The following is a 27,985-nucleotide window of genomic DNA, read 5'->3' on the forward strand; positions in this document are numbered from 1 at the left end:
ACCATCTGCGTCGACGCTGGATGCCAGGCCGCCGTCGCCAGCCAGCTGCGTGGTGTGTGTGTGACGTCACGTTCGACCTTGGGAGCGCGCATGACCCCGTCAGCGGCCCATGTGTGCCTGCGCAGACTAAGCGGATTGTGCGTGTAATAATAATTCTAAATGTTAGTTATTTCGACTCGTTTCCGCGATAGCAGCGAGGGACGCGCGTGCGAGCAACGTCGTGCAGACAAGATGGCCGCTTTTCGCTGGGAAAGAATTACTTCCGGTCGCGGACGTGCAGATTTGCGGATCATACTGCCGCGGCACATTTTAAGCACCCACCAATTCACCACACTGTCCCCCGTACAGGCGTCGCGGCTGTAACGCCTGAAATACGCCGTTCCAGGCGCACTGTGAGTTTACGGCTACTGGAGAAGGATACACTGGGAACAAACTTTTTCCTCTTACAACTCCGCTTGTTATGCTCTGTCGAATTGGGAGACCCTGCATCGTCTGTGGAGGCTAGAAGCATATAGCGCCAGGTAACAAGGGGCCGAGTTCACGAAGCTATTCTCGCGCTGTAGCTCGTGTATTCACCGACCGGCTACATATCTATCGGTGCCATCGCGGACTATTGCTGTCCAGGCGCTGGCCTGGACCGGTATGATACATTGGTTCGTTTCATTCCATCCAGCTGTTGCGCCCATATTCATACGCCTCGTCGAGAGGCCACCCTATCCCGGTGTGGGTTTAACTCGGTAAGTGACGAGGGGTGAGAATACTACTGATAGAGTTTACACTATGCTGGCGCCGTGCCTGATACAAATGTTTACTAGCAGGTTCATTCTTGCGTCCTTTTATTGTTGGTTGCTTGCGCTTGTGACGACAGAACTGATGGCTGGCGTGAAGTTCGAGTCGGCGGATCAAATACCTGGCTCACCAGTGCCACAAGCGAAAAAAGAATGGAAGGAAGAAAATTAGTTGTTGAATAATATCTCTCTCAGTCCCAAGTATGAATCGCTTTTCTGCACGCATACCTGTCGCGAATTCAAAGCCCTGGTCCCTCTTACCTAACGCCTGGCGCGCTGTCTGCCTTCAGCGGCCGTGGCTACGGTGCGTGGTTTCATTAGAATGGCAATTATGAAGTCGAGGGGAAGCTGCCGACAAGCCCCTCAGCGGGGGCGCTGCGTCGCCTTTGTCATCGTTGACGCAGCTGTGTTGAGAGCGCGTGATAAGTAGACGCGCGCAGCTTTTCCTGGCGCCTATGTGATGCCCCAGCGTGGCATGGCGTCGTGTCAGCTCGAGCCAGCTGTGTACTGGTCTGACGCACCGAACTTCCACTGGTGAGCGCCGAGCCTTTCCGGTGTTTACGGGCGCTGCGTTTACGGGCGCTGCCCGCGTTTCTTCAGTGTTTCTCGTGCTCCCTCTTCCGTGTCTGTCGCGTTGAACGGACGACGGGGAATAAAACCCGCACGACCGGAGGTATCCTGTAACGTTCCGAATACCTACGCTGCTTTTATCGATGCTGATTGTTCAATTTATCTCCCTGTCACGATCTTGTGATGCGTTCGTTACCCCGTATTCAAAAGCGGCGTTGAAGCAATGGGGAGTTCGGAATTTGTTCATATTTTGTATGCAGTGCAGAGGCGCGAAGAGGTGACCACTGCCAGTGGTCGCCTTTTCCGCTGTTCTTCTGAAGATGAGTGACGACGCGCACTTTCGGTCGTCGTTGAAAGTTGCGCGTCGAACCTGTGCGGCCGGTTGGCTGCGGCCTTGTGACGTATGTATAAGTTTCGCGTGCTTCTTAGCTGTCTCGCCTGCTCGCTTGAGCCGAAGACGCGCGCCTGGATTTTTTTGCAGTACATTTGGCTTCATTGTTGCTGGCATTGCGCTCTGTCATGAAGCTGCGTCGCTGACATGAGGTGCTGTAGGTGCGTGTAGTAGTAGTAGTGTTGATATTTTGGATACAAAAATAGGAGTCTAGTATGTGCCCGATTAACCATTTGAGGTGCTTTTATACACAAATGTGTACGCTGCGAGTTCGGGTCTCTTTATGGCAAGTGTAGAAAAGCTAGCACCGGTTTCCTTGCTTCAGACGAATTCAGTATTGTTGGTACCGTAATTAGGGATAGCTTTATATATATATATATATATATATATATATATATATATATATATATATATATATATATATATATATATATATATATATATATATATTGTAAAGAAGAGGTTCCCATTAATTGGGCAGATCACCGAGAAGGAGGAAGAGAAAGTGATTTTGCGGACTAGCTGACTGCAAGTTAAGCCACCCCTGCTCCGGTCCTGCTCGCTACCAGTGCCCGCTACCAGTGCCTGGATCCCCGCTTAACACTTGGTGGAGGTCGCGGGATTTCTCTTCCATTTATTCGCTCTGGAGCTCCGCAGCCGCCGAATTCCTACCTCAATGACCGACTCCAGCTCTAACACCACCGGCCCTGCTACTTCGGCCCCTTCTATTCCATGCTCCGGGGTGCTTCGCCAGCGGGACCCGCCGGTCTTCAGCGGTACCGACGATCAGGACGTCGAGGACTGGCTTTCTTCGTATGAACGCGTAAGCACCCACAATAAGTGGGATGACGTCCTAAAACTTAACAACGTGATCTTCTACCTGACCCAAGTAGCAAAGTTATGGTTCACAAATCACGAGGCTGACATTCCAACTTGGGCCTCGTTCAAATCCCGATTTGTTGATGTCTTCGGTCGACCTGCGGTCCGCAAGCTTCGCGCCGAACACCGTTTGCGCGAGCGAAGGCAGCAGACAGGAGAAACCTTTACCAGCTACATCGAAGACGTTTTAGATTTGTGTCATCGTGTAAGCGCATCAATGACTGAAGCCGAGAAGATTCGCCACATCATGATGGGCATCCACGAAGGCGTATTCAACAAAGTTGTCACGATGTGTCAAAGCTACGACGAATTTCGTCGGCAACGCATCGTCCCTCGACAACCTGAAGCCACGATCGCGGCTATGTCTGACGCCCTTGTCAGCTCCACACTAATTCAAGAAATTAAAGACTTCGTAGGGGAAGAAGTTGCACGTCAATTATCGCTAATTTCAAGCGTTCCGCATTCCAGCTCACACCTGGCTCCGACCATACGCCAGGTTATTCAGGAACAAGTTGCCGACGCACTTCCGCCCTATCGACAACCTACTCCTCATTCCACACACACACACACACACACACACACACACATATATATATATATATATATATATATATATATATATATATATATATATATATATATATATATATATATATATATATGAAGGAAAGAAGCCAACAGTCGGCGAGGCCAAGGAAAGCGATGGGGATGGTACTTTGTCTTTTTTTTTAATGTTTACTTGGATAATCACAGAAATTAGTAATGTAATCTGTTTAGGGGAAAGATAATTAAACACAAAGTAGAAGAAAAAACAACGTGCCGATGGTGGAAACCGAACCCACGACCTCCGAATATCGCGTCCGGTGCTCTTCCAACTGAGCTACATCGGCCGCTGTCCCCCCTGCTACTTGCTTGGGTATTTATGTTGTCTGTATGCGAACCTTGAGAGTGTTCACCAGCGCCACCCTCAGCCATAGCGGCGGACGTGGAACGTCCCTTGTTACCGCCAGCGTCACGTAGAACGTGTTCAAGAGCGAGGGCGGAAGCTGTGCTAGAACCCTCTTACGCTACCTATGGCTTCAAGACTGCCAGAACCGAGACCCCCGTAAGCTACAAGCAGATCAATTGAGAGAAAATGAGGGTGCTCGTTATAATACATGAAGGAAAGAAGCCAACAGTCGGCGAGGGCAAGGAGGGCAAGGGCAAGGCTTTCCTTGGCCTCGCCGACTGTTGGCTTCTTTCCTTCATGTATTATAACGAGCACCCTCATTTCCCCTCAATATATATATATATATATATATATATATATATATATATATATATATATATATTTTTTTTTTTTTTTTTTTTCAGCGTTTCAGCTGTCACGCGCGTCATAGGATCGCCTAATCTCTCGATTACTCATCGTTTTGCAAATCCCGATATCTCGATGTCACAGTTTTCGCAACATTGTCACGCTTGGTCCGGTATTTTGTTCATTCCCGTAAAACACGGTTCGTGTTTTGCGTTTGTGAACTGGAATAACTTGCTTTTTGAGGTCTGCATAAGCTGTTAAAGAGGCGGCAGTATTGTTTTTAAAGAATAAATTGGATGGGCGACGGAACCCGAAAAGGTTAAAAGGAAAGGAGGAGGTGTACAGCGCCCTGCTCTTAAAGGGGCAGCGCCCGCTTGGCTCCCGCATAGGTGTTCTGCAGTTGTTGGCGGCCTCGGGAGTGCCGCGATTCGATCCGCGCGTCACACCAAAACTCGCACAACTGTTCCTGCGTCTCGACAGGTTTGTCAACATAGTTCTTTCTTAGTCGCTTCAGGCTCGACTTTTTCTATCGCGGTGCACCATTACCGACGTGGGAGGTCTCCGTTCTTGGAGTTTTTGCTTAACAGAGGGCGAACGTTTCATTTTTTATGTGTGCATCATAAACTAAAGTATACTGCCAGTGTCTTGGAGAACTATTGCAAGAAGGAGGTGCCGACAATATGTACAAAAGTAAAACTTGTTGCTGGGCTAGTCGTTTCATGATCGTACGGGAGAAAAGCGCGTTGTCCTCTCTCCTCTCTTCTGTTCGTCTTTTTTTTTGCGCTTACTTTTCTCCCGTACGAATATGTACAAAATTCAAGCCAAGTAACTGGAACTAGTAAATTATGCGCGACCGTCGATAAAAGCAACAGCTAGGATGGGGTCTCCACAGTGTTCAGTGCGCCTCGCGGCCTGTCTTGCAAACATACCAGAATCCTCGGAAGTTTTAAAACACTTAGCGAAATGTAAGTTGGATATTAATACTACAGGCTGGCCGGACGTTGCAGTGTGCAAATGTACCGTCTTTACCAAAAGTAACCAGGCTGCTGCGAAGGCTGCCGGAGCAAGCGCGCGGCCGTGTGGCGGCGTTGCGCTCGCTGTGGCTTATCGGTGCTCGTCAGCTCCGAGGGTAGAACAGCTGACGTAACTTCGCACCCTCACTCTCGCCCGTTGGATGATAAAAACTAGGCGCGTATGATGTGTGGGCTGCGGTTTCACGCGTGTAAAGCCTGGTTGTGTCCAGCGAGGGCGCTCAGTATAGCGACGGGGCTATTATCTCTTCTCGGCAACTGCGGAAAGCAGAAAAGCAGGTGATAGTAGACACGGTGAGCTCTTGTTCGTTTCTTGGACGAATATGTGCTAGATTTGCCAGACAATGCTGCTCTGAAATAAGGGTTCGGCGAACGAGAAAGCAGTCATATGCATATAATGGCTAAGCATGAGGAAGCTTTCATTATCGTTTGTTACCTATACCAAAACTTACCTACAAGCAAATGCAAGAATTTGTTACAATAAAACATTGATCTTATTTATACACAGCCTCCCCAAGGGACTAGCACAATTTTGCAAGCCTAAAAGAGAGATAAGGTGGCTTGGAAGGGTTCACAAGCTTTCCCATAACTTTGTACCGGAGTTACGGTCCGTAAAATTGCAGTACGCAAGGCACCTCGGAGAAAGCATGTTGAAATTTCAAGGTGCGTTCTTTCTGTACAGGCGCATCAAACACGCAGGAAAGCGCAATTCTGCTGGTGTGTTTCAGTAGCGGATTGCAGAACACAAGCACGTATAATTATATAGAGAGAAACGCGACATCTGCTTCAGGGCAGTTGCCAAGAAGAGCGAATAGCCCCGTCGCTATACTGAGCGCCCTCGCTGGGCATAACCAAGCTTCGCACACGTGAAACCGCAGCCCGCACATCATACGCGCCTAGTTTTTATCATCCAACGAGCGAGAGTGAGGGTGCGAAGTTACGTCAGCTGTTGTACCCTCGGAGCTGACGAGCACCGACAAGCCACAGGGAGCGCAACGCCGCCACACGGCCGCGCACTTGCTCCGCCAGCCTTCGCAGCAGCCTGGTTACTTTTGGCAAAGACTGTACCTTTACGACTAGTGTGTATTCCTGTCAAGCATGTTTCCGCCGCCTTTTAGTAAATAACCACAATATGCGACTGGCGTCGTGCCAGGTTGCACGACAACCAGGCCATGCGCTTACTGTGCCCGCAATTAGCATTCCACTGTATTTGATTTTATTGGTATGTGGTTTGGAAGGGCCACTGTTAGGTTATTGTGCAATTCGGAATCCTTAAGGTTGACCTCTCCCGTTCCCGACTCCTCTAGCTGAGCGCGCGTCGAGACGACCGATACCGCGGCGGGCGACGACTCAAGAGATAAACCAAGGTTTTCGTGTGGAGCCGAAGCAGGAGCGCGAGCAGCAGGACGTATTTTTAGGCAGTCGTCAAGGCGCACGTGCGCATCGCGCATGTGTCGCGCACATGCACGCGCCAGGAACGCGCGGGAGCGCGAGGTCCTGGCAAGGCGCGCCGACGATGGTTGGGTTTCGTTTGGCGCGCTTCAAAGGCGCCGTGCATGGCTTCATTCGGTGTAGCGATCCACGTTCCCCTCCTGGGCGCGCGCTTCCCCTCGCGAGTGCGGCTGTTTTTTTTTTTTTTCTTTTTTTTTTATTTTTTTTTTATTTTTTTTTTTATTTTTTCTGAGTCGCATTCTGTCGTTCCCTGGACGCATAGGCTCGGCTCGGCGTGGATCCCGCTGCTGAAGTTCTGTGACTTGAATCCGCGGGCAACGCCTGTGACGTCAGAGTCCGCACGAACCTGCACCGTGCACGCTGGCTCGACGAAGCTGGGAAGCTAAATAGGGCGCATATTGTCTGGCGCACTGGTCGCTCGAATATAAGTATATATGTGGGGCGTCATATATCGAGGCATAACGACTGGCGCGTGTCGGGAAGAGTGTGACGCCGCATGTGCTGGCGCGCAGCTGAATTTCGAAGCGCAAAGCTACGCGACGCAGTTCACAAACACACGGAACTAGAGAAAACAAAACGGCTATAAGCTATAAGCTGTTTTTTGGGGTGCCCAATTCAGTGAGGAAGTTCGTAGGTGCAGTTCTAACTGAGGACCTGTCATTCTAGACACGAACAATAAATGGTCTGACTTCGTTTCTTTTTAGTCATTGTATGGAACAACTTGCACGTAAATGCGCGTATGCAGAGCGAACAGCAATTGAAGAAGGTCTTCTGATTAGACTAACATTTAATTAAAAGGGAATAGTTTTTTTTTTTTTTTTTGAGTAAACAGTTTTATGAAAAATAATATATCTACTGGAGCACTAAGATCTTGACGAGAAGTAGCATGTATCTCTTGTTTGTAGTGGACGCTAGTTCACAAAATTCACTTCAATTCAGTTGATCACATGTTGAATTTAGTTATTTACATTTACCGTAGTTAAGAGACCTCAGAGTTTCAGCTGGGGCTACTTGGGAAGTGCCATTTAAATATTTTTCTAGTGCACTCAGAACATTTCATGGTATGCCAGCCAAATCTGTTTTGGTTTCGCTGAATTCACAAATACCCCTTTTGTTTCACCTGCAACTAAGATTGCTAGCAGTTGAGGCATAGTGGCACGTACAGAGGGCCCGTAGTATTTTGTCAGTGTAGCAGCACTTTTGCATCACTTTGTACTGTCTGCATCGGACTATACTGGCATTTGTGTGCGCTTAAACGAATACAGAAACGACGACAAAGAACAACCTTTCTGTATTCGTTTAAGCGCACCCAAATGCCAGCATGAACCACCACCACCAATCCCCGTTTCAAGCTTTGCTGCATCGGACATGCAATACAAAAAAAAAAAAAAAAAAAAAAAAAACGAGTGACGTGAAATATAGCTTTATGGCAAGGCATGCAGTAAGGACCTCTGGAAAAAGTTACACAGGATGACGTCGCCTTACTTCGTCGGTAAAATTTGACGTAAGGCATTTCTTCAGATTCACGATCTCTCTGCAGAAAGCCTTGCTGAAACTCTAGAAATTGAGATATCGGTGACACCATTGTCTTATACATTTGAGGAAACCCAGACTGAGTATCCCTGTGTTACAATGACGAAAAGCATTCGCATAATGCCCATTTACCCAGTAGTCATATAACGCAGGGAAATACCGGGCGTTTCAGCGAAAACTCAAATATTCCTCGAAATAAGGAGGTCAGAATAGAAAAAAAAAAAAAAAAAAATAAAAAAGTGTCTACAGGACCGAACTCTCAACTTCGGCGGACACAGTTTTCTGCAAAGCCCTAATGATTATGCTACTACTTAACTTACGCGCTCTAATTAACTTTTTAATTAACGCAGTCCGGTTGTTGGTGCCACTGGTGCTCCAGCTTGCAGCTCCGAAACCCAGCGCATTGGGCGCGCAGGATGACGCAGCGTCCGCTGCTGACGGGCCGCTGTGGCTACAGTGCCAAATTAAAACCCTGTGCTTTACCCGCCGGGGTGGCGCAGTGGTTACGGCGCTCGACTACTGTTCCCAAGGATGCGGGATCGAATCCCGGCCTCGGCGGCCGCTTTTCGATGGAGGCGAAAAGCAAAGCGCCCGTGTGCTGTGCGATGTCAGTGCACGTTAAAGAACCCCAGGTGGTCGAAATTTTCGGAGTCCTCCACTACGGCGTCTCTCATAGCCTGAGTTGATTTGGGACGTTAAACCCCACAAACCAAACCAAACCAAAACCCTGTGCTTTACCGCGCCCTGTCATGCACTCAAAAACAACGACCACGGTGCTTTTCTTCGCTGCAAGGTGCGAAGCGAAATATTGCACATGGCATGGGGCAGTTCGGATCGGGCGCCGCAGTCACCACAAGGCGTTATCAGCAGACGTCCCGTTTGCACCAAGGTTTCCGAGTGCTCAAAACGCTGTTTCGATCGTCATCATCATCAGTCGGACTATGCACGCTGCAGGGCGAAGGCAATTCTCATATACTCCAATTGGCTGAGGCCTGCGCTAGCTGCATCCAATTGACCCCTGCGAACTTGTTAACCTCATCCGTTCACCTGACTTTCTGCCGCGCACTGCTACGCTTTCCTTCCCTTGGAATCCAGTTTGTTACCCTATTCGACCATCGGTTATCCTCTCTTCGCACTACATGTCCGACCCACGCCCATTTCTTCTTCTTTATTTCGACCAGAATATCATTAACTCGAGTTATTTCTCTGACCCAGTGTGCACGCTTCCTATCTTAGTTTTACGCCTAAGATTTTCCCTTCATTAGCTCTCTGCGTTGTCCTCAACGGAAGCAGAACCCTATTAATTAGCCTCTATGTTTCAGCCCCATAAATGAGTACAGGTAAGGTGCAACCGGTAAAATGGTGGTCATAATCGGCGAGTACTTGCTAAATGTGCTCCATCCCAGTGTTATTGTCGTACTTATTTCCCTTTCATGGCCTGGATTTGTGGTTGCTACCTGTCCTAAGTAGGTATATTCCCCTACCACTTCCGGTGCTCCGCTACCTATTGTAAACTTTTCTTCCTTCCTGAGGCTGTTGAACATTATCTTAGTCTTCTGAATATTGATTTTTAGGCCTACCCCCCCCCCCCCCCCCTTTTTTTTTTCCAGTCTAGATCGTCAATCATTTTTTGTAATTCATCCCCTTAGTACTTAGCGAGGCAATGTCATCAGTGAATCGCAGATTATCGAGGTATTCTCCATCAGCACGTTTCCCTAACTGCTCCCATTCCAGGTCTCTGCATACTTCCCCTAAGCAAGCTGTGGATATTACTGGGGAGATCGTGTCTCCGTGCCCAACACCTTTCTTTATGGGAATTTCATTACTTTCTTTATGCATAATTATGATTGCTGTGCAGCCACTATAGATATCTTCCAGTGCAGTACTTTCACGTACGGCTCAACTACACCCTGATTTCGCAATGCCTGCACGACTGCCGAGGTTTGGACTGAGTCAAATGGTTTTTCGTAATCAATGAATGTTATGTATGCTATCTCAGTTTCGGTATCGTGCGGGTGTATAAAATGCGCCGGAATTCCTTGCGCTTCATTATCATCATCCTCTGCAGGGCGAAGGCCTCTTCCATATATACCTCCAATTAACCCGTTCATATATGCTAGCTGCACCCTAGACCCCCGCAGACTTCTGAATCTCATTCTTGCACCTAATTTTCATTCTTCCGTCCGTCCTCAGTTTCAGTACTACCCTTTTCGTTATCCTCCACGTTTGTGCACCATAGGAGAGTACCGGTCATGTACTGCTCCTAGGTGAGCACCGGTAAGATTCAGCTGTTACATACTTTCCTCTTGAGGTGTACCTAAAGCCTTGCATTGCAGGGCGCTTTAGAAAGTTAGTATATAGATATTTTTTTTTTGTCGTTTAATAAACTTGTGGCGTTGTCTTGTCCACGGCTTCAAACTCCCCATTGATGCTAACAACCGGAATGTGTTTATTTAAATGTTGATTAGAGAGGTTTAGCTATTTATCTGCATAATTAGAAGAGGGTTGCAATAAATTGTGACCGCTGAGGCTGACAGTTCGTTTGTACGAATGTTTTTTTTTTCTTTTTTTTTTTCTATTGTGAACCTTCTATTCTTTAGGCATTTTGAAAATGATCGCTGGGACCCCTAATATTAGTAAACAGGGAACTTCTTTTATGAAACTGACCGTTAAAAACCTCAGCAAATAAGCATAAAAAGGAGACTGGTAGCAGTAATTGGCTAATGACCGAGAACTTTTCGATAGTCATCTTCTAGCTAGACGGCATTCTAATGATATTCAACCCTGGTTTGTACAGCTTTCAGTACATCTTCAGTTGAAAATCGGTGGATACTTCAGAACCCAGCTATATATCATGGATGAAACCAATAGGGGACGCTTTCATATAGTTTCACGCTCTTATAGTTTCAAGCGCGTAAGCTAGAAAACCCTAAATGCTGACGTGAATTTCTCGCGAAAAAAAAAATTCATCAGGCCTGTTGCCATGGCCCAGACGATGCAGTTCTCATAACCTTCTGCGAGGTGTGTCGCCTAACCCCCGTTACGCATAAACACAAGAAATTGCAAAGTTCTTAATGTCATAGGTTCGTAATGCAAAACGTTTTGATGACAGTTCCATACACCCACCTATCCATTCATGTCATGGTCGTTCGTTGGTGGTGATATATCTTGGAAGATGGCAAAAATTCTCTTTCGAATTCTATTCATAAACTAAAAAAAGGTCAGCATTGCTCAAATCTGCAGCGCCTCATTTTGCTGAATGCCTACATCTTAAGCTGTTGTATAGGAGTTGCGTTGCATGAATTATCCATGACTAGAATTGCCACTGGGCTCATCCATATGACACGATGCTCATGGCATTAAATCTCCGGGCAGCGAGGATTTATTCATGGTTTTTGGCAAAACTTGCGCCGAATAGAGCTGCTGTACTTACCAAATCAGACAACCATCTGGGAAGTTGGCATCGAAATGTGCGCCAGATATGTGTCAATTTTAGCGAAGGATAAATAAACAAACAGTTGAGCTCGGGCGCCGTTTTTATAAGGGATTTGTAATTTCATGTTTATTGGCACATCGTTCTTTCAGACTTTGTTATTGTTTTCGTCAGCTTGCTTACTTCCACCTCCTGCGAATTATTTGCCAAAATGTTGATTCATGCTGATAAGCAGTTCCTGCGCTTCCTGGTGTTGTCCGTCCATCTTTATTTGCAGCCTTTCTTTGTGGTCCTGAGGTAAAACACCATCACCGTGATTTGTTCTCGACTAGCCCTGCAAGTTCTGCATGACGTGGCGCATACAATAAAGGTTGATTAAATTACCTCAACAATCTTGACAATAATTGAGTGGTTAAATTTAGTGCGAAACGTTCTGTGGTGATTACAGCTATTCTGCGAAGCGCCTGTCACCAACAGAGCACTCATTTGCATGTCAACAGTAGGAGCTGCTGAACGTGACGTGGAAGGAAATATTTTAGAGCATAAGCGTAGCTGCTTCTCCAATCACGAACCTCGCCTGGCTCCAAAAATTTGACCTTGAATTTTCGCGCTTTGCCGCGAAAAGATTCGACTTCATCGTCATATTAATAACCTCCGACAGGGAATCCAGCCGACGACACGTGTAGCTCCTATTATGTATGCTTCAAACCACAGTTTCAGCAATTATGACCGCCAGACGCCACGTGGGCATGTCAGTCTGCATCTGTTTTTAAATCCATAGCTTCTGAGGCATTCATCACACTATAGGGAACCCAAGCTCAAGTTTCGCCGCGCGTTGGCAGCGCCGCATTCTTGGCATGGTGGCGAAATGTGAAACGATGGGACGTCGCCGGAGCAGACGCTCCGCTAGCTTCCTGTGCACGTGCGGCGGTCGAGTTGCGCCTGGCGGTTATTTGGCGATACAAAAACGCTTCCGCTGATGCGAAACGGTGGTACTAAGTAGCATTGTGTCATGGGTAGCCACAATAGTAGGCGAAGCGCCAAAAGACGAGGCTCACGTGTGAAACTTTGCAGATTCCTTTGGAAGCGTCTCTGCAAGACCTCTTTCCAACCGCATGACAGTGTTCTGAGAAGTCTCGCGTTTTTTTGTGGAAACGAAAAGAGCCAACTTACCCCTTCTCCATAAACCCAGAAATGTCGACAGTTGACAAAGATGGCTTGAAGAGGCATCAAACGAGTAGGGTGGTTTAACACCATGCATACAAAGTGAAAGGGGTGGAGGATTATCCTGCTCTTCGCTCCCTGCGTGCCTTGCTTTGCCGATTTTCTGTGCTCTCTCCTTGCTTTGCGAGTGCTCTGAAAGCAACCAAATCAGCAAATATCCAGGGTGCGACGGCCGCGATCGACAATAATGTGTGAATGTGCCCTACGACCAAGAAAATATCTAGGAGCGAGGCTTTTTTTTTTTCTGGAAGGGGGGGGGGGGGGGGGGGGGGTGAAAACTTGCCATGCTGAGACGCTTTTACAGATTTCCGCAAATTGACCAACAATTGAACCAACATTATTATTATTCATAACGAAAATATGTCAGAAGTGTAATACAAGCACGATCCTAGTTATGGCTCGATTGACGCTACTCACACGGAGCACCCTATTCGCGTCACAGGTTTCGTGAAGGCAAACCAAATATAAATGAAGCACAACCATTGAATAAGAACCGGAATGAAAAGATTTTTAGTACAAGCTTGGATTTCACCTGCCTTCCGAGTCAGCGAGCCGCTTATGTCGCGTGCAGCGCGCGGAGCACGCATGCGCTTTTGAGACTGCTAGCGTTCGTGCCTTTAAAGAAACACCTCATTCGAACTATAACTTATTCTTCTACTGCAATATTTGCTTCAGTAACGTCGTAATAATAAAAACAAAACCGTATATAGATCTCATGCTACAGGCCAAAACGAGGATCAACAAGCGAGCAGCTTTATTTCAGAGTACTGATAATACTTTCACAGTTTTAAACATATTATGTACGACAATATAATTACATAGCAGGCTTACCTCGATATGCACTTCCTACGTTTTCGCTAACGTGGGACGCATTCACAATCAATATTCACTCATCGCCGGCTGCCGTCTGCTCTACAGTGCAGACGTGAATAAAAATTTTCTCGCCTATAATTACGTTTCCTCCATGAAAATGCGCGGCAGGTTGTCCAATTATCAAGACGCAATGCAGGCGACATGATGCGCGTGCGGGGACGCGTCAGGGCGCGTGCTCGTGCGAGAGAAAGCGCGCGGCGCACGCCGCGAAGGCAGCGAGCCGAGCTGGCGGCGCCCCAGTGTGTGTTTTTCTGCCACAAATGGTTTCTGCCCATCAGGAGCCGCAGCCCCTACATAGTTCCTAGAGGAAATATACCGGGATAACAAAGTAGAAATTACATGGAAAGGGATAAGAAGTACGGAAGCTGTCAAGGTATGCAAAGGATTAAGTCAAGGTTGTCCTCTATCACCGCTACTGTTCATGCTTTATATGATAAACCTGGAACGGAGGATACAAGAAAGTAACCTAGGTTTTAACTTGTCATATAGATTAGGTGGAAAGGCGGTAGAGCAGCGCCTCCCCGGTTTTATATATGCAGACGATATTGTGCTGCTAGAAGAGAGTCAGGAAGAATTGCAAACTCTAGTTCAGTATTGCGGAGACGAAGGGGACGTTATAGGCATCAGTTCTAGCGCAGTTAAGTTGGTCTAATGATTTTCAACGGCTCAACTGATCAGGGTCTTAAAATACAGGGCCATGAAATACCCAGAGTGGCAGAATATAAATATCTCGGGGTATGGATAAACGAAGGATTGGCATACATTGAAAAGCATGAGCAATCACTTAGGGCAAATGGGCGAAGAAATGCTGAGATAATGAAGCATAGGTCATTGTGGGGATACAACAGGTATCAGGTGTTGAGGGGTATTTGGAAAATAATTATGGTGCCCGGGCTTACTCTCGGAAATGCGGTTTTGTGCCTAAACGCAGAGATAACGTCGACATTAGGAATAAATCAGAGCGCCGTCGGACGATTAGCACTGGGTGCCCACGGCAAAGCCACAAATGAGGCGTTGCAGGGAGATATGGGCTGGGCATCTTTCGAAATACGGGAAGCTCAGAGTAAAATATTATATGAGGAACGCCTGAGGAAACTGGACAGTAACAGATGGGCAGCTAAAGCATTTAAATACCTATACCTAAAAAGCGTTGACTCAAAATGGAGGAAAAGAACTAGGAAACTAACCTGTAAGTATGCTGGTCACAAGGACGAAGAAATAAATCCATCCATCCATCCATCCATCCGGATGGGTGGATGGATGGATGGAAAATAGGAGCGTCCCCTTTGAAACGGGGTGGTAGCAGTAGCTATCATGCTGATTTTTCTCCATATATCTTAATTATTGATTTAGAATGGTTAACTCATTCTATTTATTAAATTTTTGTTCCTACGTTACTAACATTATGTCACTTCTCTGCTTTTAAGCCACCAATCTTCCAGTCGTTTTTTGCTAGTTTCCACCGCCGGTTTATTCACCCGGCCACTGTTATCTCTAAAACCCAGAGCTTCAGGAACAGTGATTGCGCCTGCATCAACTTCCGGATAGATACCATTACATTCGAATATAATATGGTCAATTGTTTCACTGGAGTTTCCACATATAGAACATGCGTCATCTCCATTGTTAAATTTCTTTTTGTAGCTGCGTGTTCTAAGGCGCCCTGATCTAGCTTGAAAAAGTAGGGCACTGCCTCTTGAGTTATCAAAGAAATCTTCCTTCCTGATCTGCATTTTCCACTTACGGTATAATTCCACACTCTGTTTCTTTTCCATCGGATTTATCTAATTTTTACCTTCTGTGTTTTTCACCTGTTGCTTAATGCTCTTTATTTCTCCGTCCTTGTGACTAGCATATTTACTAGTTAGTTTCCTAGTTCTTTTCCTCCATTGTGAGTCAACGCTTTTTAGGTATAGGTATTTAAATACTTTAGCTGCCCGTCTGTTACTGTCCAATTTCCTCAGGCGTTCCTCATATAATATTTTGCTCTGAGCTTCCCATACTTCAAAAGATGCCCAGCCCATATCTCCCTGTACCGCCTCATTTGTCCATTCGTCATCCATCCACCATCCGCAGCGCCGCCCAGCGATGCTTTGGGAGCCTATAGGCCCTACAGCCAAGTGTATACCTGCTGGCTTACAGTTGCAGCCTCTTGTAGCCAGCTGAATACATTTTTATGATTTGGTCTGTAGGTTTGGACGCGTTCTCTTCTTTGTAGACCAGTATAGAAAACTTTATGGCAGCTATAGTGCATAGTTTTAGATGCGTGTACTCTGCTATAGTAAGCTAGAACCGTTTGGAAGGCCTAAAGTATGTTGCTTTAGAGGCATTTACTTACCTGTGGGGGGCTACAACTGTACGACTGCAGGTCTGTAGCTGACAATTTTTTTTTTATAACTAGCTAAGGAAATTTTTCACGGTTCAGAACGGTATAGAATTTGCAGTAGCTGCTTATAGCTATTCTTATGGTACGTTGTAGACCACCATAAAATACCATAGGCGTCATAAGGTATTCCGTTGCCGTGCATAAACCATTTTGTAACGAAAATCACTCCGCTCTTCACTATAACAATAAAACAAGAAGAGTTCGAGTCACAGATTTGCAGAAACTAATTACCAATAGTGATTCAATGTGCTTCCCCATGCATATCTTTCAGGACCTCAGTATTGGCGCAACCTAATTCCAGGTATTAAAATTTGTAGGTCATTCCAGAAGTCCCGTCCGCATATAGAAGTAATGAAGTTGCAACTGTGGTATGTTCACTGGTATTTTTTTTAATACCGTTCCGTTATTTAGCGACTTTTGTTTTTGTAGTTTGTGTTTTTGGAGATTCTGATAAAAAAAAAAAAAGGGAGCATATGCATCCGTTCGATACCTGACGCTACAAATAACGCTGGGCGTCACACCACCGAATTGTTTAAAGGTTTTATGTTTAGCATATCCGCTCGTTTGACATGCGTGAATGAATTAGCGCTCATGCACACTCATCAAAAACTCGACCATAGCGCCACTTAATATTCGGGTGGCTTATATTCAAGCGACGTTTTTTGTTTGCTTGCTTGGCGTCATTAAATAACTTTTTCATTGCTTTCTGATCGCGCTTAGCGCAAAGGGATCAAACATTCTAGCGAAAGAAATCCGAAACAGATTTGACTGATGCTCGGCCTCGTCTCATTAAAAATGAGAGAGAGAGAGAGAGAGAGAGAGAGAGAGAGACAAAGAGATTAATATTTTCAGCATTCACATAAAATGAAGTATATTTGAATAAATATTTGATCGAAAATCATATCACTCAAGCTCTGCGACATGTGTCGGCGATGGCAGCTTTGCAAGCAAAGCCTCGTTTATACCAAAGATTTGCCGTCGAGAAAACTGGGCAGCTTGCCGTTTCCAACGCGATATGCGAATGTCCCTTCACAGCGCTACCGTATATAATCATGTCCTCATCAACTGAAATTGCGCAATTTTTCAATCACTGCAGTTTTAAAGCGGTATTTTTTTTTTCTTTTTTTCTGACGGGTCTCAGTACTTTGGAAGATAAATGGCCAGTGCAAGCGTTCGATTATGGTGGCTTCCGGAAAACGCGTCACCGCGTACATTTGTTAAAATTTCAAGTTGGGCTATTTGTGAACGGCTTGCTAAGAATATGATTCCAGTCACCGTATCCCCGCGAGTCGAGTGTTGTCACCTGTGGGCGGTTTTCGTTCTAGTGAAACAAGTGCTCCCCGTGGCGACGCCTGTCATTATCTGTGTAGCACTTTTTGCGAGGCGTGCGCCTCTACTAAAAGCAGCTCTTTAAGGACAGCGTCCGCTGTTACAGAATGGGCAGAGACTCACATTTCACAGGATTTGCCCTGTTCAACTTGTTAAGTATCGTGTCACCCTGGTGCCTGTGTTAACTGACTCGTTGGTGTTTGAGAGGTGTAAAAATTAAAAAAAAAAAAAACGAGAAAAGCACTCGTACACTACGCTGACTACTAAGGGACACGCAATCAGTCAGCAAAGAGTATGATGAGCCGGCTTTCCTCCCTATGTGCAGTCGACGCTTATCGCAGTGTTATTTTATGTCCTTTTCCTTTAGTGCTTTCTTTTTTAATGCGTTAATTTATTTGATAGCTGCTGTTAAAATACCTGCCGCCAGTCCGTTTTTTTTTTTTTTCTTGTCACATGACCTCTCATTAGCAGCTGCTAGACAAATATTTGCAGCACGCGCGCATCGGAAACACCTGCGACTTCATTTGGCTCTGCTTGGAGCTGCAGGTGCTGACATTGACGTTGGTTCGCAGGCGGGACCCGGTGGTGGCATGGCCGGAGCAGGCCGGCTGCAGCAGCGGCAGCAGCAGCAGCAGCAGCGGCAGCGGCAGCAGCAGCGTCATGTGGGGCGGCCAGCCTAGCGGCCCCGGGGCGGCCGGCCGCTGGGACGCCGCGGGCGGCGGCGCCGTGGTCGAGGCGCTCAAGGCGGCCGCCGCCGCCGGAGGCCCGGCGGGACCCCCTCCGCCGCCGCCGCCGCCGCAAGGGGTGCGTACAGTCGCCACCTTGAATCGCTTTGGACTGTGCTCTCTTTCCGGTACATGTGGCACGCTTCGAGCGTGGAACGTTCTTGGGGAAGCCTTCACGCAAGACGCATTGTTTTGGGCTAGTTGATTCCATGTACTTGGTAAGGAGCCAGGTTGAAGCGTTCATGGAATGTTTACAAACCTACTGAGGTGCTTACCGCACCCTTAAAATAAAAAATTAAGGGCATGGAAACGGCGCTCTCATTGGTGTTGTGCACTTAAAAAAGTATCGATACCAAATGTTTGTCCTCATGTTTCGTTTTACTTTTTTTTTTTTAATGCTGGAAAGGTGAAAATTTATGAACGCAATGACGCACCTTCATGGTGGACATTTCTGGTAAGTGCGCATACGCTACTCATCCTAGTATGTAGAGCGAAAAGGTGTAAAGTTGGCAAACCTGATGTCCAATGTCCCATTACATTCCTCCGACGCCATGCGCTTGACAGCTAGATGCTACGCTGTTTGTTTACGACAGTGAACGTGCGTCTTACTTGCGATCTTCCGACCCACTCCAACTTGCGCGTATCTGCTGTTCGAGCCACTCGAACGGTGTCCTTATCGACGCGGAGCTCGCTCCAGAAGAGAGGTGGCGCCCTTTTCATCGTAGTAGTTTTGGACACGCTATGCAGATTGCAGCAGCGAGAACTGATCTCAAGCACCATAAAACCCGTGGAATGAAGACTAAAAGTGATTCCATAAGGTGGTGCTCTGGCCTCGCATGTGAATATGAGCTGGATGGTCCAGCTACAATATATACTAATACGGATAGGCAACTTCATTGATGAAAACAACGAGAATAAAGATTTTTTTTTTTTTTTTTTTTTTTTTTTTTTTAAGTAGCGCACTTCGCTGAATCGTCATACCTAGCTGTCTCTTCACCGTGATCTCGGTAATGTCCTTGTTGAATTCTGGCGGTACTGCTACAATCATTCTGTTGAGGAGTGCGAAATATTATCCGGTGTTTAATTTTGTCAGATCGATTAAACCATGCGAAAGCTCTGTTCTAATTACCTGCCCCAGGACACGTGGACTGTCACCTTACTAGCTGGTGTGCTAATAGAGATTAAGGCGCACAAAACCCAAGGTCTCTACTCGCCTTTGGCGTCCGTATGCATTCTTTCGCACTAATATGCGAAAGTTTCGATTAGCGATCCGGATATGCTGCTCTTCTATCCGCTGACCGAATCGAACAGTGCAAGTACAAATTTTTGGAAGCGAATCGAATACGATCCGAAGTTTTCTAGTCGCAGCGTTTCACAACTGTGGCATCACTTAATTGGAATTGACAGTTAGCATGTGCGGTAACGCTGTTAGGCATTGCAAGAATGAGAGCCGGCGCAGCTGCTATGGCGCTAGCTGTCAGAAAACAACGTGGTGCAGCGTCACGCGGCACGTCATATCGTAGGGCCACGACGCAGTCAACGAGTGGCGACGAACGCGTCGGCGAAGAAGGCGAACGGCGGCCAGTGCAGTCACTGTACCATGGGAGACGTGGCACCTGCATGCGTGACACTGCTTGAGAAGGTCGAGGAACGGACAAAGCTGCTGCACTCGTGCGCTGCTGCGGTCGCTTCGCGGCGACCGCTGATTTGGTATAATTTAGTTAATTCGATCCAGTTAATTCGGATAATTTGAAGTGAGAGTGCAGCCCTGACCGACGCCCATGTAAATCTACGGCTTCGGGCGCTCGTTAATTAGGGCATGGGCGGGCTCGCACCGATTAATCCGGACGAAGTGGGTAAGATCACAAGATCACTTCATTCTCTCTACGGAGGGCCGCGTCGAACTACGATCGGCGCAGCCAGCGATCTGTGAAATAGACCTCCCGAATCTCTGAATTACATTAAACCACGTTTCCCGCGTTCTTTATGCATGCTATGGCGATCGGAAGCCCCCCCCCCTTTCTATTTCCGGAATACAGCTCAGTCGCATAGTTTCGGTTTCTTCAAAATTCTCGCCATCCCGCGGCTACGATCAGGCACGCTTTGGCCAGTTTTGCCCCTGAGAACTTTGCATGGCTGTTGTATCACTGGGCCTTTTTATTTCGGGATAGCGTCACGCGTTCGGACTCCTACGCATGTTTCCATCGCTTGCACCCATGTGCTCCTTCCAATACGCTCGAACTGGTCACGCGACGTTCACCGTCCGTGCAGTGAAGCATCCTCAAAACGCGGCGAAGCCTTTTGTAAGTTGGCGGTACTTTTACCTGCACTACGAATATAGGGCAATTTTTCGACGTTTCCAGCAGTTTGGTGAAAGCTAAGCACTTTGTGAAACAGAGAAAAATAATCGTTCTGTCTTGGGTTTCACGTACAATGATGAAAACAGTTTTCAGCAGTTTTTAGGGCCATACAGTAATTAAAAGTTTCGGTTAATTGTAAAATTGTTTTTTTTTTTTTTTGTTACTGAAGGCCGAATTAACACGATTTAACTGCACCAGAGCTCAGGAATTCTGCATTTCAGGCTGTTCGGGCATTGCACTAAAATGAAATGGATGACAAACATAAAAGCTTAAAAGCATAAATGGATGACAAACATAAACATTGGTAACGGATCCAAAACCCCTTCCAACCATAACTGATACACAAGACCAGCACATCGGTCTCCGCATTTATACCGACGCCGCCCTATATCATGACGATGTCACCCGCACCACGTTTGCAACCACCGCTTATTACCGGGAGGGTTCACAGCTGCACGCTACTAGCCACAGTGGTCGCAGGTACTGGTCCGCAACTGAACTCGAGTTAACGGCCATCGACGAGGCCCTTCAACACTGCACCAAAGGAAAAGGTCGTTTCATCCACATCTACACCGGCAGTCAGGAGGCTATCAAAATTCTCTGCAAGCCCGTTCTTACAAGACCGCAGTGCAACACTGCATCAAACAGCGCTGCCGCTACCCGCGAGAGACCTCACAAGTCTCGGTACGGATTCATCGGACACCGGGACATCACGCTAGTCACATCCGTACATCAGCGTATGCCAACAGAGGCACAGCATAACTTCAGCCTGGTGATGCCATCTGGTTTTTAAGATGGAAACGGTTTTTGTCAACAAACGGACATTCTTATTTATTAAATGACTACAGGCACCAAATTTTTGGAATTGAGCTTTATTCTTTGTTATGGTGCATGCGACATATTCTACACGAATCACCCTACGGACGCTGAATAATTTATAATCAAATTTCTTTTATCATCTGTTTCGGTTACGGTTTCAACATCCGAGAGATGGTTGTGGCATCAAAGTGAAGTCTAGGCCGCGGGAGGGAAGACAAAGAAACTGTTAAAATCATGCCTATGGCGTTTGAATTCACTAAGACGCTAAAGCCAGCCTGCCTCATTTACAGGAATTACAAAAAGTGAAGGAGTCGGTGATTATATCGCTGTTTCTTCATGCCGCGCTTGGCCTAGACTTGATTGTGACGTCGCAGCCATCTCTAGGCTGCTGAAAGCGAAACCGAAACTTTTGGGAAAATAAAATTCAATTACATAAATCATTTAGTGGTCGTAGACGAAAATTACGTTCTGATCCGTGTACAGGAATGTCCTATGCATCATTAAAGGGCCCACGAAAAACTGTTCATGAAAACTATAAAAAGCGCACGAGGATTAGGTATCCAATTAACCGTCACGTCAAACGCAAAAATGTTTAAGCTACCTTTTTATACTCGGGGACACTTTTTCTTGGCAATGGAGGCAAAGCTACGAAGCCGAAACTCATCTTCCTACATAGCTGAATATAGTCCCTAGTTGCATGAGCAGTTTCTGCCAAAAAAAAAAAAAAAAAGATTATACCGCTAGTTATTTACGGTATATTTTTTATCACGGAACCGATTTTCCGAAATGAAGCTGTTATGCGTAAAACACTTTTCTTCGTTCCACCGGATTTTCTCGTCTGGTACAGACAAGATGGCGACAGCCTACTGTTTGAATCGTTCCGGTTGTGGTTCGTCTTCCGCAAGGGTTGGAAGCGTTTTCACCAGACAAGATTCGAGTCAAGTTCAAGGGACGCTGGCTGTCGAAGCAAACGAAGGAAATAATCTGTAACGGCTATGCAGACCGAAAGCCGCGCAGTCGAACTACATGGCGGAGTGACACGTTTAAAGACGCCCCGCCTCCCTACCTTCGCGCCCATTGCCAAGAAAAAGTGTCCCCGAGTATAACTACAAGATATGCGCGATCAAAAATGATGCTCCCTCTCACCCCCCTCAGCTCAGCCCACGCCGACGAGCAAGGGAAAAAAAAAAAAAAAAAAAAAAAAAAAGAACAAGTCGCGATGGCATCCCATCATACCCCTCCAGCCCACGTAACTTGGCAACGTCCAATGAGCGGGCGTGCCCAGCAAGCCCATGTGATGTCACATGGGAGGTGTGCCCGCGGGGATGTTTCCCCAATCGGTCGCGAGGTGTCGCCAGGAACACTTTTAAAAAATTATTTGCAAGTTAAATGCTCCGCGCAAAGCTTCCAAATTGGACTCGAATACCCGTAAGGACAGTTACTATTGATTTCTTGCATTAGAATATTACCGTAAGTTGCATTTCAGGGCTCCTTTAACAAGAAAATAAAAATACCATCAAAATTTGGTGTACGTACTCTTTAATCGTCATTCTCCTTAATTATCATTCGGAGTAAAAAAAAAAATACTCGAATTTTTTTCTAAATGATATTTGTTGTAGATGAGAAAGGACGAAACTCAACACCGACGCACCGTTCATGACCAGTGGACTTACTGCGAAAGCCAATGAGTTCCCACCAAAGCCAGGGGTACCAACGGCGCCGCTGGGTGGAGGGACGAAATAAGCGTTCACAGTGATGGGCAGAGTTAGTAACCACATGACTGATTGCCCTTCTGTTCGCTCAGGTGGCGGGCTCCGCGGGCGGCCAGGGTGTGCCGGGTCCGGCGTGCGGCGGCGGCGGCGGCGGGCAGCCGTGTGGCGGCGGGGGCCCCCCATGCGTAGCTCCCCCGGGAGACGTGGGCCAGCAGCACCCGCTCTACCAGCAGCAGCAGAGCGCCTACGAGGACGCCCAGGGCCGCTGCTGCGCCGGGTGCGGGGCCAAGATCCTCGACCGGTACCTGCTGCACGCGCTGGACCGCTACTGGCACAACGGCTGCCTCAAGTGCTCCTGCTGCCAGGCCACGCTGGCCGACATCGGCGCCTCCTGCTTCGCCAAGGCCGGCATGATCCTCTGCCGCAACGACTACATCAGGTATGGCCTCTTCTGCGGGACTGCGAAGTATTGCTATTAAGTGCTTCGGTTTGAACGTAGTAATGCTTCACAACAAACCTGCCAAGGTAATTTGTTATTTAGGCTCCTTTATTTATACCTGAAATATTTATCCTAATCTCTGAGCGAAGTTCGTGAAATCCGGAATGTTAAACGCACGGACACCTATTTAGAATATCGCGCGTTTGGTGGAGTGCTTTTCCTGGCTGTTGACATGGGTGCAGACCGAGTCGGCGTAGCTCCAGTCACTGCCAGAGCAAGGATTGGTCCATAGACGTCCCTCAGGCTTTCCCAAAGTTTATCCATAGCGAAGTGCAGCGGCCCAGAAGGAGAAATTGGGCCAACTAGCGCAGATTTGAACTAGTCTCACTTGTTGATCGCCAACGGTAGATGTCTGTTTTATTATGGCCTCAGGACAAGCTTTTCCTTTTTTTTTTTTTTCTTGGCTCAAGTGCGGTGCTCTAGTTTAGAGTTCTAAATCAAAGTAGCCGCTATAAAATAAAAGAAAGAACTCGGCTATGTCAGCGTGGCACCTTCAAGCGGAATATGTGCAGTACGCTGTGTTATTTGGCTACACTTCATTCGTGTACTTTTATTTTTAACTTTGCGAATTGTCCCGCCGATCAGTATTATACTGGAAGTGGGTATTCGTTGAATTTTGCTGCCATTTTTGTTGCAACTTCTTTATCCAGCGATAGGAAATAAAGATGGAACATTCATGTGCGATTTCGGAATCTCCTTTCCAGTAGCACACCACTCTTGGACAGTGTCCCCACCAGCCGCGGTGCGTCGTTTCCTTTAACGGTGTCCTAGCGTCCGAATGCCATTCTCGGAAGGATAAGGGGTGCTGTTCTGCTCCATCCACACATAGCCCAAACATCACTCTATCGATGCTTGAGATACTCCTCAGGACCAAGACCCAATGCACCGTTGGCGGAAGTTCGTCACAGCTGGCATGTATGTAGACATTAACGTGCACTTGAACGTGGCAACTCAAGTAGTAGTAGTAGTAAAAGCATTTTATTTTAGAGCAGAAATCTTAGTTGCAAAGGTTGCAGCCCAAGAGAGAGAGAGAGAGAGAGCAGGCTGAGACTATTAAAACTATGCCTGGACGCCGCTTGTACGCCCCACGGCCTTCTGTAAAGTCTTCGTCGCGGCTTGTCCGTTCAGCTTCAGCCGCTAGGCCCATCTCGAATCCCCCTCATTAACGCGAGCCACCTCTTCAATTCCACTTTCTCCCCTGGGTGTGGTAATACTTTGAAAACTCAGGCCAGCATGTTTCCATCCGCGCATACTTGTGTAGCTGCGCGCATGCGAAATGGCCATTAAAGCGACACTGAACTGCGCTTTGCAGCTGCCTTCGCTGGCCGGGCTGTGTGAGGTGCCGCACACGTTTTTCTACTTGTCTCATTTTGTTTTTCTGCGCGTACGCGTGCGTGCGCTGTGGCGCGGCGGAAGGACGCTTGGCGCGCGCGCGCTGGCGCACTCGGGATAGCGAGAAAGAGAGAGAGAGAAAATGCAATCTCATTTTCCAGAGTGGCCCGACTTAATGCCTGCTAGCGCCGCGCACATGCGGTGAGCCGTTCGAAGGGCGCTGGAGGTATGCGAACGGAGCGTGCGGCGGCGGCAGGAAGAAACAAGGAAATGAAAGCGAGAAGGGTAAAGTTGAAGGCCTTCGCAGCGTAGTGGGCGAGGAGAAAAAGGCCCTCCTGCTGCGCCTTCACAATTCGTCTCGGGCGGTGCACGGCGGCCTGGGCTGTCGCGGAGAGTTATGTCTACGGCCCGGGCTCCCGGCGGCGGCCTCGATCCTAACGGACCGCGCGGCCGCCGCGGTCTCTTCTAGGTGCGCGCCGCGAAATGAGGTGAAATTCAGCGCCGCGGGGCGATTACGGGCGGAGCGTCCGCCTGGTTTGGTGCGCCGGGGGGAAACCATAACGCGCGCGGGATGCCCTCGCCGCAGTCCTCCCATAAAGGGAAATTGCGCCTGCTTTTGCCTGAAATATGCAGGCTCAACCGCAGAGCCGCAATAGTACTTAAGCGAACACAAGCAGTTAGCGTCTTTGTATTAGTATAGTGCGTCTGCGGTTCGTTCATCTTAGTTTTCTTTGTTTCGTTGCTTTTTTTTTTGTTTTGTTTTTACTTCGGCTTGAAACGACTTTTCCGAGAATTGTTTCTTCGTTCGCTTTTTCTGACTTCCGTCGCCCGTGTTCGCCGGAATAAAAGATGCGTGTGGAATTCTTCAGCGTCCGGTACCACTCGCAGCCGCCGTTTTGAACTTTTCGCAGTAACCACGTTTGACACGGTTTGCAATAATGGGGAGTTTTTGCTTAGCAGTGACTTATTGGGCAGTACCTGACCAGCTGGACGCCTGCTGAAGCTCTCTTCACGAGTTCATGAGCGCGACGCTAACTGCTCTTCCGTGCGGTATGGAGACAGAGCGGGACAAAACAGGCTGCCAGACACGGAAGATAATTGAATGGAACTGCGCATGTTATCAATAGATGCAGTCCCTCTTGCTTGCCCCCACTCGTTTGCTTTTTTTTTTTTTTTTTTCTTGCCTCACGCGTCCAATTTTACCGGCGGTCTATGGCCGCTTTTCTCTTCCTCTCTTTCTATGCTCCAGCTCACACGTTTGTCGCCGTTGTTCTTTCCGCCTGATGTGTCGTCGCATGTTCTTGTACTCTCTTTCTATCATTTCATTTCTCTTTAATCTCATTTCCTCGCGAACGCCCCCATCCTTCCTCGCCATTTTTTTTTTTCGTTCCGTGTGTGCGGCGCCCGCCAACTTGTCCGAGTGGCGTCGCCGACTGTCGCTCTCTCCCCCCCACCCCGAGGAGCAGGAGGGACTGGAGACAGGGCAAGATGAGACGCGCGGCCAATGGCGCGAGCGCGTCGCGTTGATTAAAATTGCCCCCCGAATGAAAATGCGTTCACGCGCGCGCTCGGAGAGAAGGGCGCGCGCGCTACGGGCGAGCGGGATTACGGCCGAGCTGCCGGCGTCGGCTGAGAAGCAACACCAAGAGGGGGCACTTCTCGACAGCCAAGCCTCTTCCCTTCGTTCGTCCTGCTGCTTTAATATGTATATCGCTGAGCGCGAAAGCGCCTGAATTTCTGCAACGAATTGCGGCTATTAGCTCGCACTTCTCCCTCCACCGCTCTCCCCTTCAAACGTTATCCTTGCTGGGGTTTTGTTTTTCTTGCGTCGTAAATTCTAGAGGTCATCCTTTTCGTGCGTGCATGCACGTTCTTCAGTTTCTCGGAGAAAGAGATGAAGAGGAGAGAGTTATGCGCCGTTAATAGGAGGGGCACTCGTGTTTCTCCCCCCCCCCCACCCCCTTTTTTTTTTGCGGTGTTATATTTTTAGTTAAGGCTTACCGCAGCGCAGCTTTAGTTTGCCTTGGCTTTATCAATGTTCGGTCGATTTGAGCGGTCTTACAGGCTCGGATCACTGAAATGAAGGCTTTACCAAAGGGGTGCGTGTACTTGACTGCTTCAGATACCTTATTTTCTGTGCTTGCTTCAGTTCTTTGGCTGAATTTTCTTCGTTTCATCGTAGACTATCCTCGCCGCGGTGAATCGTTTGCGAAGAGCAATTCGTGGTGACATATCGCCGTGAGAAAGCGAAAGTAGCCTGTTTTGCACACTTTCCTTTTAGTTGTTTTGCAGTACATGTCACTTTTTCCTTGCCCTATGATTTATGATGCTAGCTGTTCTTAGTTCGGCACTCAAAAATATGGCCTCCATTTCGCCCGCACAAAGACTTGCTCGGCAATGCACGCTGATTGGCCTGCACGCAGCACCTTCATTGCGTGACAGCATTTCATTCGTATCAGGCAGTGTGTGTAGCGTGTCAGCGGACCGAAAGGGGAACACTAGCGCAATTAACAGCAGAATAAGGGTACTGCAGTGTTCAAATGTTGGCCGCACACCGCATTGAATGCAGCGCCTGTCTGTGATGAGTGCTGCTGAAGTGTCATGGAGGAAACAGAGCAACCCAAAGCTCAACATTGGGAGCTTAAGCGCCCAGCCCACCTCGGGGGCAGGGACAAGCTGCGTAAGGCGAAAACGCTGATAGGTGTCAAAGCGGCGAGAAGGAACAGACCTGGATGAGTGGATCCTGGAGTTCCAGCCGCCGAGGCGCGGAAGAAGCGAGGCGAGGAGGCGGCTACAAAATTGACAAGTCAGCGCAGCGCAGTCGAAACGGAGCCCGTAAGCATGCGCTTTCACCAAACAGTTCCTGGACAAATGATCCGGCTACAGCTGCACTGCCGCCACTTGTGGTTCGAGAACAATAGCACTACTGTGGCTCTTCCCCATCATTGGATACTCTCGCGGGAGTTTCCCGACCTCGGTTTCTCGATGCTCCGACGACGCCAACGCTGTACCGTCCGCGATAGTACACTTGTAACCGCTCTGTGGGCCCAAAAAACTAACAGCTCTTCAGCAATTGGCCAGTAAGCCAAGGCGCGTTTTACCGGGCCCTTAGAAACCTCTGCAGCTTGGGAAGGAACACCTGCGGTTTCTTCCAGACTCTGTCATGGCGGCTCTAACATTGTCCGCTGTAATCGGCCATCCTACCAGCTTTGCACATTTTAGAACGGCTAGCTCGACGGACCTCTTAAGAGGCTGGAATTTCTTAGCAATCGTAACGTCTTCTCAGTCCATCGATATGAGTGCCGAATTATGCGTTTGTGCGTGTGCGCATGTGATTTGAAATCTGCGTGACCCG

The 27,985-nt window shown here is 47.8% G+C and overlaps 1 protein-coding gene across 1 annotated transcript in view; it reads left to right on the top strand.

Annotated features, from left to right (window-relative positions):
- The first annotated feature begins 1,230 nt into the window (after window positions 1-1,230).
- The window catches only part of LOC146202533 (uncharacterized), a 41,463-nt gene continuing 14,708 nt past the window's right edge, over window positions 1,231-27,985 (top strand). The window contains exons 1-3 of the mRNA XM_084588201.1: window positions 1,231-1,322; window positions 17,756-17,987; window positions 22,892-23,238. Coding sequence (XP_084444327.1) covers window positions 1,249-1,322; window positions 17,756-17,987; window positions 22,892-23,238 — 653 coding nt within the window. The 5' untranslated portion in view covers window positions 1,231-1,248. The remainder of the gene's footprint in view (window positions 1,323-17,755; window positions 17,988-22,891; window positions 23,239-27,985) is intronic.

The sequence above is a fragment of the Amblyomma maculatum genome, chromosome 1 (genome assembly GCF_055883805.1).
Source record: "Amblyomma maculatum isolate TAMU_Amacu chromosome 1, ASM5588380v1, whole genome shotgun sequence".
Taxonomy (NCBI): domain Eukaryota; kingdom Metazoa; phylum Arthropoda; class Arachnida; order Ixodida; family Ixodidae; genus Amblyomma; species Amblyomma maculatum.